Source organism: Elephantulus edwardii, unplaced genomic scaffold (genome assembly GCF_000299155.1).
Source record: "Elephantulus edwardii isolate Elephantulus edwardi_28Jun2011 unplaced genomic scaffold, EleEdw1.0 scaffold00121, whole genome shotgun sequence".
NCBI lineage: Eukaryota > Metazoa > Chordata > Mammalia > Macroscelidea > Macroscelididae > Elephantulus > Elephantulus edwardii.
Genome location: NW_006399871.1, coordinates 4,767,485 through 4,782,850, shown reverse-complemented (window position 1 = coordinate 4,782,850; position 15,366 = coordinate 4,767,485). Strand labels below are relative to the sequence as shown.

Sequence of the window (15,366 nt, the reverse complement as noted above, 5' to 3'; positions counted from 1 at the left end):
GATAAAGAACGGTTTTCACATGAGCGTATTTTAATATGGTTACCAAGGAGGAGAAAAAAGGATAGTAGAAAATTAATGAACTATTATTGTTAGGTGTTGTTGAATTGTGTGTGACTCCCAGTGACTGAAATTAATAGATAATATTGTTAAGATGAATGAAAGGCAGTATGAAAAAACTGGATGACTTACATTGTGGGTATTGTAATTAAAATTATGGAACAAAATGTGTATGAATGATTAAAAGAAACCATGCTTTGTAGATCCTTACTCATAGCACAATAATTTTTTTACAAGTCTCACTGTTGAGCCCTCACTGATGTCATTGTTGTTAAGTGATGTCAGACGTTCCTAGGTGACCTCTGACCTGCAGTAGACAGAGCAGAACTCTCTGTATGATCTTCTAAGTTATTATCCTCATGATAGCAGATTTCCAGGTCTTTCCTCTCATCGAGCTGTTCCGTGGGTTTGAACTGCCAACCTTTTGGCTGGGAGTTGAGTGCTGAGCTGTTTGTGTCACAAGGGTTCTTTCCTTTAAAATGCCGTTGTTCTCCCTGACATGTTATGTCCTCATTCCTGCTTCTGTCTCCTTGAAGGTTGCACGTGCTTCTTATATATTATGTTGGGTTCATGTCTTCATGGAAGAGCTACCTCCAGTCTCCACTCACGTGCCTGACACTCTTCAGGTGCTGAGGGTAGATCAGTCCACAACGCAAGGCCAGGTCCCAGCCTTACAGCCTATGCATGTTAGCAGGGGAGACAGACAGAAAACATGCTCTTACTGCTCCCCGCTTAGAAAAGAAAACCACCACCCTTCTCTCATGGAGGCACGAGGTGGGTTTGAACTGCTGACCTCTTGGTAAACTGCTGAGCTCTTAACTGTTGGGCTGCCAGAGCGCCTTTGTTTTATAGTAAAGATCATTAAAAAGGTGCTGAAGGGAAGGCTGACAGTGACAGATCAACAGTGATTAATTTTATAAAAAACAGTGTATGGGAATGATCATCTATGAAACACAAATGTGAATGAAGGAATGTGTGAAACAAATGTGCATAAATGAAACATAGTAAGAATTTTGTATGCAAAACAGTATAAAATAATGAGAAAAGAAATGCCCATTTTAACTCCGTCTCTGGGTTTCCCTCCTCACATGACCTCTGTTTAGCCTTCTCGACCAGGCCTTGCCACCAAGAATTTCAATAAAATTCTCGTCAAAGTCATCCAAGACCCTGCCTGGCTGAACTGAATGGCCGGTTCCCCAACCTCATCTTCTGTATGTCTGACACAGGTCCAATTCCATCCTCTGGTGTACAATCGGGCAGCACGCTCCTTCGCTTTCACACTCTCATTGGCTGTTCCTTCTCAGCCTCCTTTGTTTACACAGGACAAGTAGAAGACAAAATACCAAAGAGTCATAGAGCAGGAAGATGCCGATTGGTGAGTCTCACTGCGGTTAGACACTGAATACATTATTAGCAGAGTCCACATTCTAACTATACAGCCATGGTATCTTCGCTGCATCCACCCCCTGGACACAGCTTCAGTCATGCGACAAAACCACCCAACAGGGTTACAGGGGATAACTTCAGCAATGGTAGTTGTTCACTGGCCCCCCAAACCTTCCCTCGACACATTACTTAGCCTCTCCTTGACATGGGCATACTCCTGATGCGAAACCACAGATTATCATTTATAAAATGGAGTAAATACTGAATAAAAATTTTTCAAACATTTAGTTGGACACGTTTAGGCATTAAGCTTTCTAAAAATGAGTTATTGATTTAGGATGTTGATAGCTTGATAATCACATGTTTTACAAGAAAGGAAAATTCCAGACCGCTCTCTCATGTATATTGATGCCCAAAGCCTAAATAATGTATCAGCAATTAAGACCCAGCAAGATATAAAAAGAACGGCTCATCGTGCCTGTCTCGGGTCAGGACTCTTGGGATGTGGACCCTGAGGACTGGTGCGCAGGACCAATCAGGGGATGCTCTGGGGATCTCGAGTCTCTGGGTGATGTGCACGTTTAAAGCACTCATCTGCTAACCACCAGGTTGGCGGTTTGAGTTCATGCAGAGGAAGTCCGAAGAAAGCCTGGGCGATCTACTGCTGAAATAAATGGGGTCACATGAGTAAGAATTGACTCAATGGCATTTGGCTGGTTAGTTACTTCTGAGATCATTAAGTGTGAGAAAGACTGGGCAGGGCAGGGCAGAAGAAAGGACCGAGAAGGTCCAGTGGGGACCTGATATTGGGTCCACAGATAAAGACACCTGTCACCCCTTACCCTGGCATGCAGTATGGACTGAGAAGGTCCAGTGGGGAACTGAACTTGGGTCCACAGATTAAGACACCTATAAACCCCTTACCCTGGCATGCAGTATGGACTGAGAAGGTCCAGTGGGGTGGCTCCTGAACCACAGGAGGCTCCACAGGTAAGACACGTATAACGTGATACCCTGACGTGCAGGATGGACTACAGAAGGCTCCTGGTGAATCTTCACCCGCGGACCTTTCATTGCCATAGTGATATTTTCAGATAAGGTACTGGAAGTAGCGGGAGTTCCCTAAGACCAACCCTCAACCAATGGCAAATAAGAAGCTAGTGGATATGATCTCCGGCTTCCTCACTCCTTACTGAGATTGAGCTCAGTGGTCCACAGTTGTTAGGTGCCGTGAAGTTAGGCGTGACTTAGAACGACCCTATGAACAGCCAAGCTGAGTCTTGCCTTACCCTCCTCATCATCTGCCACACACTCAAGCCCACTGCTGAAGTCACTGTGTCAATCCATCTCTTCCTCTCCTACAAATCCACCAACTGCTCCTCAGGAGAAAGTTGGGCAATCTCCTTCTGTGCCATTTTCAGCTTCCAAAAACCTGCTGCAGGGTCAGCGATGTATTGGTTCTGGCTGGATAGCACCTAACAATAATACAGGTCCTTTTGAAAGTGTTCTTACTTAACATTTAATAAGAAAATATCCTGGTAACTGAAGCACAAAGAGAACATTTATTCTGAGTCAAGATATCTCTAAACCACGAAGGTGTGGGGTAGTTCTGAGTCTTCCATCAATAATATAGATGCATGGTAAGTTGTCCTGGCGAAAGCCCAAATCTTCTTGGTTAAACCTACCATTTAGATTAAGAAACTGAAGCTAACTGAAGCCTCACATTCACTGCTATTAATCTTCTCTGTGACTGGTAAAAAAAATCTGCTTATAATAGATGGCATTCACATTTTCAATAAAATACATTTTTTTGATGATCCAATATCACATGAAATGAATTCAAGTTCATTTTTAAAAAGAAAAAATGTTTATTTGCCATAACAACCTTTATAATAACTACTTTTACCCTGGGGAATGCATAAGTATAGACATTAATTTCTGGTTTATTTAACGTTTATTAAAAAGTTGCATCCCTTGTATTAATCTAAAGGGTTACTTAAGACTCTTCTCACTTAAAAAAAATCTCTTCTTTACTGTAAAGAACGGTCAATTAAAGACCCTGGAGCTGTTGGCAGAGAGGCACGGGGATGCAGCCAGAATCAGGGGGTCAGTATCTCTTCTCAGTTAGGCAGTTGCAAACAGGAACTCTTTGGGGAGGATGCAATAGCAAAGTCTAAATATCAGAAAAATAAAGGGGCTGGGACAGGACAAAATGCTTCAAAGCACACATCTCAGGGGAAATGCAGCTCATACATTAAGCCTGTGGCAGCTTTCAGATGATTCAACACCAGATTTTAATCTTCAGGTTCATATCTAGAAAGAGACATCAAGAATGTGATGTTAAGAAAATGTGTATTGGCTATTGTTGTTGTTACTAAAAGAGCTCCTTGAAACCTCTCCAGGGACGAACCAGGAACACCGTATTATAATTACTGCTGTGGGGAGAAGTCGGACACATTGGAGGAATTATGACAGACACTCAAAGGGGATTCCTGTAACGGGCAGCAGGGAGGACAAGTGCTTAGACATCTTCAGACTCCTGGTCTCTGTAGCACACGGTCAGGCCCAAGAGAGCTGAGCAAAGGTTCCATAATAATCGAAATCATTAGGTCAGTACAATTAGCTGATACGACTATTGAATAAAGGAATCATGAATGTCCTTCTCTATGGAAAAATGTGATCTTGGATTCACTTTCTAACTCTGTTTCCTGGGGACCCTGGGGAGTGTTAAAGTGTCAGCCGAGTTAGCAGGTTGCACTGCTGATGGTCAGCTGCACTTGGACAGGGAGGTTTGGGAGTGAACTGTAAGCTTCCGGTGGGAAATCATGGCCAGGGGCTTCCCTATATGACTAGACACACCCATTACCGGGCAGGTGGTCACTACAAGAAATACTGGACTCTTGTGAAGCAGATTCCTAAGCAGGTTGGCCCTGGCATCCGTCTGTCTGCATGGCTCAGTCTGTCTGTCCACACAGGCACTTGGGAGCACAAGAAGCCCACCTTTTGGACTGGGGCACAGACCCCACAGAACACCATCCTGTTAGGTGGCTGTTTTCCGTTCTATAGTCAAAGTGATTCACGCCCAGGAGCAGCCTGGCGTGGGTCTGTGTGGCTCTGAAGGTTCAGCTGAACCAAAAAGAAGGCTTAGTGGGTATCAAAGGCCGGGCCAGGCCAAACCACCTCCGATTCCCTCAAACATAGGCTTTTGTATTAAATGACAGAGCAACTCTCCACTGACCCAAATGCTGGACATGAGCTTAGATTTAAGGGAGCCCTCACGGCAGCGCAGGCCTAAGCCTGCGAGCGGGTCAGGAGAACTTACTTTGTCAGTCTTTTCCTTAGCTCCTTGATCTGCTCATTCTTCTTGGTAAGAATCTCTTTCATGTTTCGATAAGCAGCTGTTTGTTGGAATTTCTTTTCTAATTCCTTTAAGTAGGAAACGGCAGTCTGTTAGCAAGGAATCGCTGAAGAAAGAAATAACCAGTCTGACGGAAATCTCTACTTTTTGCTCTTATGTTACAGATATTACGCTTATATTTTTCATTTCTCTAAAATCTGTATTTAGATAAAACTTAGTTGTTATTTTTGTGTGCTATTGAGTCAACCAGCCCATAGCTGACCCTCCAGCAGGTTTTCAGAGGCAGTAAATCACACTGGAGGAGACCGCCCATCCTTCTCTCATGCAGTAGCTGGTGGATTCGAACCATGTGCCTGTGGGGTGCAGCACAGCTTCTTACCACCATCAGGCCATCAGGGCTCCCTAGACAAAATGGTGATTCTCTAAACTTTAAAAAGAAATTATTTCAAATGAAGAAGAGAAAACCTCTCATTGCTGTTAAGTCACCACCAATTCATAGCTCACCTCCCCAGCAGGTTTTCAGAGGCTGTAAGTCACACAGGTACAGACTGCTGTCCATTTTTCTGCTGTGGTGCAGCTGGTGGATTCGAACCACTTGTGTTTGCAGTGTAACCTCTTAAATACTAGGCCACTAGAGCTCCAAATGAGGAGTAAATTTTTAAAAGTAGTGTTTTTTTACCCAAGTACAACTCGAACATTATGCCCTCGGCAAGGGGAATACCACCCTGACTTGAAGTATTAGAATATGTGAAATAGGAAATGAATCTTCCGGTAAACTAAGCATGACCTTTTTCCAAATCCCAAAACTACGTTGAAAGCCAGGTAACAAATTTAACTGAACCCAAGCTTCCACGTATGCCATTAAGCGGCAAAGAAAGTCTAACCCTAAAGGTGAACCCCCAGCTCCCTCCTTGTTCCAGGCTGTCCAGTCGGAACGACCCACAGCTGACCCTCCAGGGGGTTTTTTGAGGCTGTAAAGGGCGGGGAGGGAGATGAACCATCTTTCTCCCATGGCACAGCTTACGGATTTGAACACCTGCCTTTGGGTTGGCAGCGTAACTCCTTACTGGTCGCCCATCAGAGCGCCCCTTAGCTCCCGCAGGTAAAGCAGGAAGGTGGGACAGAAGGTCTAAAGGAAGGAGAGTCCAGATCTGCAGGGAAGCAGCCTGGGGGGGTCGGCCCCCGTGGAGAGGTCCTACCCCAAGCAGAGGAGAGAGGCAGGTTTCTTATTATCACAGGTACTGAAGTGTCAAACACAGAAGACGGCCACCCTTCAGAATGTAAACACGTACAACACCAAGCTCACCGCTGCCGAACGGACTGTGACTCACAGCGACCCGAGAGGAGAGAGGAGGATGTCCCCGTCGGCTGCTGAGGCTGGAAGTCTTCACGGGAGACAGTGCTTCCCCTTTTCCCCTGGAGCAGCTGCTGGGTTCAAGCTGCTACTTTTCACTGGCAGCCCCACTCTAAACACATCGCACCACCAGGGCTCCCCCTTCTGAACACAGATGGCTAATGTCTTCAAAAGGAGGATGTGAGCCTGCCTCGCCTGATATCCACCTTACTCACAACTGCCCCTCGGCCTGCACTTCGCAGTTAATCGGGCACGAACAGACATGGCCTTCTGACCTTTTCAGCCAAGCTCAGCTGCTCTTGAACACGGAGGAGGTCATGCTTGGCTGTCGCCAGGTTCTCCTCCAGGGACTTCTGGGTTTCCGTCTGGTCATCGAGGGTCCTCTGAAACTCATTCTTCAAAGCAGCAACTGTGTTTTCCAACTCACTCATGTCTTGGGATTGTATGTAATCCTGTGAAAGATGGTGTGCAAGCATAAATGAGCATCTTAAATAAGAGTGGCCTTAGAATAGGGATTACAATATCACAGAAGCAAACAAGTTTGCTGCATCCTGAGTGCGAAGGGACACACCAGCCCCCTGAGGGTCATCAATGTGCCCAGTTCAGCCTCATGTCCAGTACCTGGTGTCCTGACAGGGCAGACAGTGAGGGCTTTTTGAGCTCTGACTACATGACACGTGATTTACAAATCACAGAACATACTAGCCACAGAATCAGAGGACAGAAGAGCCTGAACTTGACAAAGCTGTGTCTCAGATCTGGGATCCAAATAGGTTTTATTTTTATAAAGTCAAGGTAAAAAAAATCTTGGTAAATAATTCTGAATGATACAGGTGGAAGAAAAATTAAGTTGTACTAAAAACTGAGTATCAAAATGCTTTAGTGATTATTTTCTGTAAGTTGCTATGGGAAATAACTAACAAGGATTCATCATTTTCTTAATTTATAAGATTCTTAACTTTTGAATATTATTTCTGAGATAGGAATAACTTTGCATACTTTACCAAATGCAATATTAATACAAGGAGCCAAAGTTCATTATAGAAGACTTCTAGTAATAAGAAAAATATTGCACAAATGCTAAATATGTAGATGAAACACTATTAGCAAGAAGAAAAATTTTCAATATTGATAGAATTTTTCAATTGCCCCCTAAAATCTCACTGATGGCAACCGGAAATGAATGTCAACCTATATCTCTTCCTTTCTCCATTTTCTTGTGACGCCAACCCCAGCCTCAACAGTAACTGGAATGTCACAGTGACGAGGGGAACACCATTGTGTCCAATAAATCCAAGGACTTGTGAGGCAGGAGAGCTGGGTCCGTGCTCTCTGTCTGTGGGGTCAGAGAGGAAAATACACTGGTTCTCATGCTTTCTCACTGGCCCTTTCTGGACAGCAGGGCATCTGTCACGGGGAGGGGACACATGACAGGCAGCAGCCAAGACTTAATTGTATGTTCATAAATGTATTCTATTTAGAAAATGTGGGTCAGAGAGCTAAACCTTGGCTCACCTTTTGATCCCCTTGATTAAGCTGCAAATCTTGCAATGCTCTTTCTAGTTTTGACTTCTCATCCAATGCATTTATAGCCTATTGTTAAATTAAACAAAACACATTCAGTATTTAAGCACCAGGTAACTCCTTCAAAGATTCTGTAAAAGGATTTCTCTAGGTTACCTGCATTTCAATGGTCTTCAGCCTTGACTTCAATTTTTCATTCTCTTCTTGAAGCCTTGAAATTTCCTTTGTGAGCAAATGCAAATGTTATTTTATGATTTTAACCAACGGTTTCTTTTTTAAAAATTTTATTTTTGTGTGTGTGTACTGTCAAATCAGATCTGACTGGTACAGGAAGAGATTGCTCCTCCTTCTCCAGCAGAGCAGCTGGTGGATTTGAACTGTGCACCATTGGGATTGCAGTGCAGCTTCTTGCCACTAGGCCACCAGAGCTCCCTCAATGTTTTCTTAACACCTGAAATTATTACTAGTTTCAGTTAAAATCTGTTTTTGTAAAGAACTTATTAAAAAAACCTGCCTGCTCTGGTTATTGCTGACATTCCAGTGTTGTCCATGTTCCCAGCCTCACATCTGAGAGGCATCTTTGATTCTAAAGTTTCTGGTTCCTTCTCTCACAGCCTCTCAGAGAAATTCTCCCTCCTGCAGTGCTCTGTTCTCTCATCCCTCCCCCAGCTGATCCTCCAACAACTGTGTCTACTCTCTGTCTATACCGCACACTACTTTCATGTATCCTAAAAGCAGCCTTCTCATCATTTCATTAACCAGCTCACTCTCTAGCCAGTCCTGACTGAGTCAAGCCCAGATACCTGGGCTCCGAAGCCGTCTGTCACGAGTGTCACCTGCCAGGCCAGCATATACCAGCCAGGCCAGAGCGGGTGCACGGCAGTGGAAGGCAGAAAACCTTCTCTCAAACATGGCAGGGTCCTGCTGCTGCCCATTCAGGTCCTCTGCCTGACGTGCTTGCTTCTCTTCCTTCGGACATTTCCCCGTCTTCACCCTTCAAGGCCCAGCTCAACTACCAGTTATCTAAAAGCCTGTCCTCAACTATTTTCATCTGTGTGGGGCTGTGTTTTCCCAGCTACCCTGTGACATCTGTGGCACGGGTTAGTATTTTCCTGTCTCTAATTCCTAGAAATATCATCAGTTCATTGTCCTACTATGTCTAGAAACTCTTCTGAGGTCAAAGAACCAAGCATTACATTGCTTTGTTTTGTTTTAATCTCTAACAGTATTTAGTACAATCTAAGGACAGAAATCCGGTGCCATCAAGTTTATTCTGGCTCACAGTAACTCTATTGGACCTGGACAACAGAATAAAACTGCCCCGAGGGGGCTTCCAAGGCTGGAAGTCTTACCGAACCAGACTCCCATAACTTTCTCCTATGGAGCAGTTGGTGGGATTGAACTAGAAACTTGCTCGTAAGCATCTGAATACTTAACTACTGTACCACCAGGGATTCTAGTTAAGAATATAAGAAGCACTGAAATACGTATTTGTCTCTTGACAAATTTTTATCAGCCTCTTTAAAAAACCCAAAACCAAACCAATAAAAAATTCTTCATCATCACAGATCATAGACTTCAACTATCTATCAATGGACCAGTACAGTAATGGAGGGCTGCTTCAGTGCCTCTGGAAGGTACGGATGCCCTCTTCTGGCCAACACGGCACCACTAAGGCCGACTGCTGCCAGGGACCAAGTGCCTTCAGAGAATCAAAGATGCAACCAATCTCCTGCCGCTTCTTTCTCTACCTGAGAGTTTTGTGAGCAAAGAGAGGACAAAGTCACAGCATTTGCCATTTTTCCAAATGACAGCATTACCTTGTTCAGGAGTTCGGACGTCCCGCCTTCGTTAAGAGGAGCTAGTTTCGGCTTGATGCTATCTAGGACAGGCTAAAATAAAGAGAAGCAGCCCAAATGGAATCACTCCAGAGTGAAGGATTATAATAACTGAACACTCGCACTTTATAACGGGCGGCCCTGTGCAAACACATTCACCGAGAGGCCAGCTCTGAGAGCAAAGGGATTTTTGTTATTCCATTCTCTGCTCTGCCTAGTGGCTGATCTACAGTGTCCAGCCCAGTCTCTTTTTAGATATAAAGAGAAAACCAATCCTCTCCATGCATTAAAAAAAAAAATACAAGTGAGAAACAGGAAGGAAAAGAAAGGAAGTGGATCAAAACCAGACCTGGATAGAGAGCGGGGTCAAAGCCAACTCAGAGCTGATGCTTCTCTGGGGTTCAGGGCTGGAAGCCACACGGGTCATCTCCCATAGTGGAGATTTCCCTTGGAGAGGCTCGCAGATTCAAGCTGCCGGCGAGGGGCAACTTGGGGGTTAGCAGCACAACACCCTAAAGATGAGGCCACCAGAGCGCCCCATTCTCAGCCTGTAAAGACTAGGATTTTAACCTATGAGAGCAAAACCAGAATTTTCGACATAAACCACTTATTTTGAAAAAAGCTGTGACACGGGTGAGGATTGAGACAAATACACTGAAGGTGTAGAATAACCGGGCAGAAATATTCAGGCCGGCTAGGAATGTGTCTTGAAATCTTTTGAGCCAAAACTTGTGTCCTGAATGAATTAGGGAAAAAAATGTTTTCTACGTATATGAACAATGGCCTCATCTCAGCAATGTTTTAATATTCAATATCAGGGAATAGTTACGACACATTCATAAATGGAAATACTAAGTGGCCACAGCAAATAACAGAGAAGTAGGGAACTGGCAATATTCTCTCCACTTGACAGAAGAGGAAAACAAGGTGAGCTCTGGTGGCCTAGTGGCAAGGAGCTGCAACTACAATCCCAGAGGCTCAAGGTTCGAATCCACCAGATGCTCTGCTGGGGAAGGAGGGACAATCTCCTCCTGTACCAGTCAGATCTGATTTGACGGTACACGGACACAAAAATAAAAAAATTTGAAAAAAAAAAAGAGGAAAACAAGGGTCAGTTACATCAGGCAACCTGGCCAGAGGGCGACCGCCAGGAAGTGTGGCTGACCCCCAGGCCTATGCTTCATCTGACAGAAAAGGTTAATGTGGACACTGGGACTGGGGTGGTGTGTTAAGAGACAAAACACAATCTTATCCCCTCTTATCTCCAAGCTTTTCTTCTTTTGCCCGAAGTCTGATGGGTACGGGTGGAACTCTCCTCTTGAGTCTAATGCTTCTCTCTTTGAGAGGTCTCATCCTGATCTCTGAATGCTCTGAATGACTTGAGGGTTTCAGACACTGACTATTAATATGTGGACTGAGCACAACCAAAAGTTACCTTTTTGTTGGAAGATATGAATTCTGCTTTTTCGAACTCTGCAACTTGCTCTAATAATTCTCTTGAAGATAAAAGCAAACACGAAAAAAATGTTATTTAAAAGATATTTGGAGCACACATAAAGAGAATAAAACCAGTGGTTACCTTACATGCCAGAGAACAGACACGCAAAAATTAAAAAAAGACATTTAATTACAAATGATCAAGAATTCAAAACATGTGACTCAACCTTGCATCCTCCAAGTACCCAGTACTTTGTACAAACTAGGTGTAAAAGATATGTTGCTAGCTTGAAATGACAATGCTCATACAATATGAGCAAGATTCTAGTCACCTAGTAGGTATTCCGAAAAGCACAATGATTTTTATAGACAAGGGAGTTAGTGCACAGCATCTACTGAACGGTGAGTATCACGTGTTTTGGGGACAGAAAGCTTGAAGGTGACCCAGCTAAAGATTTCCTTTGATTTGCAAAGGTCAACGAGCACTTACAGTATGAATGATAGGACTATACTTGCAGGCACTTATTTTCAGATTGAAAACTTTGTTTATACCTGACATATGTCAGTTTCTAAGTTTTCTCTCCAGTTACTGAAGGGAGTTAAATGGTTTGTGGGGGTTTTTTTTTTGCCCATAGGTTGTAGGACAACATGCTCAGAGAACAGTTCACAGGGTGGGGTGAACAGGAAATCAAATTCATTTACTTTTATAGATAGATTACGCTTGGGCCTTTACCGTCACAAATGCAGGTACAAGTTCTCCTACCTGTTTTCAAGTTCAGAGATGTCTGTCTGTAGCTTAAGGTACCACTTCTCGGCTTGTGCAAAAAGCTGCCGCAGGAGCAGCACGTTGGTGTAGGCGGTGTTGATGAGCTCAGACTCCACTTCGCTGTGCACCACGGCCTGCAGTCCGCTCAGGACCTCGGAGACCTCGTCGATGGTGAAGGTCTCCTCCACCAGCCTGGAAGACCACCGTGACCCAAGTCATGTGGACACACAGCAAGAACAGCTATTAAAGCACAGCAAAAGTAGGAAACCACATCATATCACCTAAGAGCTTAAAAGGTTATAAAGAACATCTCTCTGGGATTAATATTCTTTGTGAGTAAAACAGAATGAAAATCATTTCAGTGCAATTAAGTTTTAATGTTGAGTTAAATGACTAGAGAGCTCTGGTGGCTTAGAAGGTAAGGAGTTACACTGTCAACTCAAAGGCAGGAAGTTCAACTATACCAGGTGCTCTGAGGAAGAAAGATAGGCAATCTCCTCCTTTGCAATTTACAGCTTCTGAAAACTCCCTGGAGAGTCAGCTGCAAGTCCTTTCTAACCTGATGTTACATAACGATAGCCAAACGATTATATAGTGGCTTAACTCCAAAGGTACACACATTTTGGTACAGAAGCAGTCAGTGTTACAAACAGTTCTAAAACTACCACCAACTCTTTTCCTTAACTTTTCCATTTGAAACTTTTCCCCATTTTTTACTTACATTTTTCACTAAAAATGCTCTTTTCACATTCAAGAATTTCAAAAGTCACTCAGGAGGTATGTTGTTGTTGTTAAGCGCCATTGGGTCATGGACTCATACTGACCCTATGAATGAAAGACCTGAACACTTGTATAACTTTCTTTGGCTCTCCAAGTTCATAGAGTCTATTTTTCTTTAGCGCTTTAATAATGATAGAAACTGTCTGTATATTAGTAAACATGAGAAAAGCAATGGTGACTATATATTGCTTCTCTTAATGTCCTTGGGACGCAAAAGAAAACGAAAAAAACCAAAACTAACCTACTGTCTGTTTTAAAGATTTCAGGGATATTTTGATTTAATGTTTAAAGATTATCTCAGGACAACAGTGTGAAGCCCATGATAATCTGGAATTCTGTTCTGTAATGATAATCTGGAATTCTGTTCCGTAATTTCACCACCAAGGATTTTTGTTTTGTTTTGTTTTGCTCCAGAATCTTTCATAAAAACAATCAATAATGGTGGCTGGACATTGTATAATTTCTTCTAGTTTCATTGCAAAGAAGCTACCTGTACAAGCAGGAAATCAGCCACACATTCCCTTTCTTCCTCCCATTCCCTATTTTCTCCCCCTTCTACTCTAGATGAATAGAGGCCCACTGTTAAACTCTAGATGGCTGCTTGCAGGCTTTTTAAACCCAGGCACAACGGTGTGAACCGGAAGGTAGACCAGAAGCACTAGACATAGTATTAAGCCAATGAACTGAGATGTCCCACAAAACCATGGCCTCAAACCTTCAAACTAAGAAACCAAATTCCAGAAGGCGTTTGCTTCCACAGAAGCACAGTACCTGCACTTGGTTGTTGCAAATACACACATCTGTCAATTCTGTGTTTTCGCTAGTGTGAAACTTGTTGTTATCAATGACATTAATTGGCTGGGCACCCATTACCCTTAACCAATAAGAATTTTCCATCACCACAAGAGGAAATACAGTGTTTGCTTAAACCTGTTTTTGATGACACAACAGAATACTATTATGAATGGCACTTTGGGAATGCTGATGCCTATAGTGACTACGTAAGTCCGTTCTCAGGCTAGCCCTCAGCCTCTTCAACTAAATTGCTTTCATCTGCTGGGCGTTAGGAACCCAGAGTAGATTAATGGATAAAGTATATATTGGTCTCCTGATGATGGCCTCCTCTGCCAAGCGAAGATCATGTTTTAGGACAGCTGTTACCCACTCAAAAGATTTTTTTTTCACTTATGGTCTTACTGACACTTGAATGGCTGTAAGTCTGATTCTTAAGTCATCTGATCCATCTTTTTTATTCAGTTCTTTTCTTTGGTCCTCTATAATCCTCCAAACCAAAGAAACATTTTATGGGCCCGTCATTAAGGGCCCAACTGGACTATCACTTCTTGCTACGAATCAACTAATAATGTCTGTACTGGTCAGTAAGCTTTCTATGGTTCTGGGTTCCCCTCAGTCCCTTACAGTCTTCAACATGGACTGCATTATTTTCTTGCTAACTGCCATGTTTTATGGCTTTAATGTTTTCACTAATGACTTAAGTAATTTCAGTCCTGGAATCTTTAATACAACAAGCCAATCATTAACCTGCTAACCCTCCTAAAGTTCTGCACGCAGACAGTTAGCATCCAGGTGCCTTTTCTGATTTAGTCATTGTTGCCACCACAATCCAAGTTCTTGAGTTTCGAACATCAGGAGGCATAGTGTAAGTTCTCTGAGGGGATAACGAATTACCATACTCCCAGAACAGCTGTTATAGCCTCTGCTATGTTATTACTACATTGGCTAGTCCAAAGGGCCCATTCTCCCATTTGGTTTGCCTAGAGTTCGCTGATACCTGCTCTCCTTGAGATCTTGGAAGCAAGAATCTACCGTTTTGAGTCTCAAGCCTCTTTTTGAGCGAGCAAAACGCATATAGTTAATCACTTCATTCTGATGGTGATCATTTAGGCCCAATTCTGCCTGAAAAAGAGAAAGAAGCACTTTGTTAGTCTTAACGATGGGATTATGGGACCAATAATGAAAACAGCCTCTGGTCGATACTGTTAGGTGTCCATCAAATTCTGTTCTTCTCTTCTTCCTGAGTGGGTGGCTACCCAGAATGATGCCACTTCCCAGCCCACCTTGTCTTTAGGTGTGACCATGTGACCACGTCAGCAGTGGAACGAAAGTGAACCAACTTATCAAAGCAGATCCTTTGGGGACTATGGCAAAATTTAAGGAAATAAAAGAACATTTACATGGTATATTTGCACCTGAACTAGTAAGACAAATTTCCACTATACAATAAAAACAAACTAAAAATTCACTATATGTTAGAGATAATGCTATCTCTCATAGTCATATCACTATGGACAATTTGTAAATACCTCAAAACCATGTCACAGCTTAAAAAAGAAAAACACCACCAAAAGAAGCAAACTACATATCACTATGGACAAGGTATCTCACAATTTGTAAATACCTCAAAACCATGTCACAGTTTAAAAAAAAAAAACCCACCACCAAAAGAAGCAAACTACAAATATAAATTCTCATTCTTCACTGTCTATGGCATTAAACATACTCTTTGGCCTTCAAAATCCCTAATTCTTAATCTAACACTGTAGCCTAAGATTCTACCATATGAATGTCCTACTTTAGCCAAATTGACACAGTGACTGTAGGAACAGACTAAAGCATAGTAGAGATTGTGGAGATGACGCAGGATAGGGAAGGCTAAGACCTACTGTTCACAAGGTTACTGTAAGCTGTATTTCACAGAGTTTTCAGTGGTCTGCTATTTCAGAAGTGGATGGCCAACCCGGCTTCCTAGTCAGTCTTAATCTGCTGAAACCTGTCCACTGTGGATGGTGCTTCTGACATCCGGCACACCGGTGGTACAGCTTCCAGCATCACAACAACCCAAAAG

The 15,366-nt window shown here is 43.1% G+C and overlaps 1 protein-coding gene across 1 annotated transcript; it reads right to left on the bottom strand.

Moving 5' to 3' along the window:
- Positions 1 to 3,489: 3,489 nt before the first annotated feature.
- LZTFL1 (leucine zipper transcription factor-like 1) lies at positions 3,490 to 14,411 on the bottom strand. Its single transcript, XM_006893048.1, has 9 exons — positions 14,293 to 14,411; positions 11,718 to 11,912; positions 10,953 to 11,013; positions 9,500 to 9,571; positions 7,836 to 7,901; positions 7,671 to 7,748; positions 6,431 to 6,607; positions 4,766 to 4,869; positions 3,490 to 3,508 (listed from the first exon to the last, which is right to left on the bottom strand). The coding sequence occupies exons 1-9, from the start codon at positions 14,367 to 14,369 to the stop codon at positions 3,490 to 3,492; spliced, it is 849 nt and encodes a 282-aa protein (XP_006893110.1). The 5' UTR covers positions 14,370 to 14,411.
- Positions 14,412 to 15,366: the final 955 nt, after the last annotated feature.

What these genes read in the sequence shown, in the direction of transcription:
- LZTFL1 (XM_006893048.1), bottom strand. Translation starts at nt 14,369, where the DNA reads ATGCGTTTTGCTCGCTCAAAAAGAGGCTTGAGACTCAAAACGGTAGAT. An exon ending in CAAGATCTCAAGGAGAGCAG is followed by an intron (nt 11,913 to 14,292) that starts GTATCAGCGAAC and finishes GTGGTCTTCCAG; the next exon opens with GCTGGTGGAGGAGACCTTCA. An exon ending in TTAATCAAGGGGATCAAAAG is followed by an intron (nt 6,608 to 7,670) that starts GTGAGCCAAGGT and finishes CATCTTTCACAG; the next exon opens with GATTACATACAATCCCAAGA.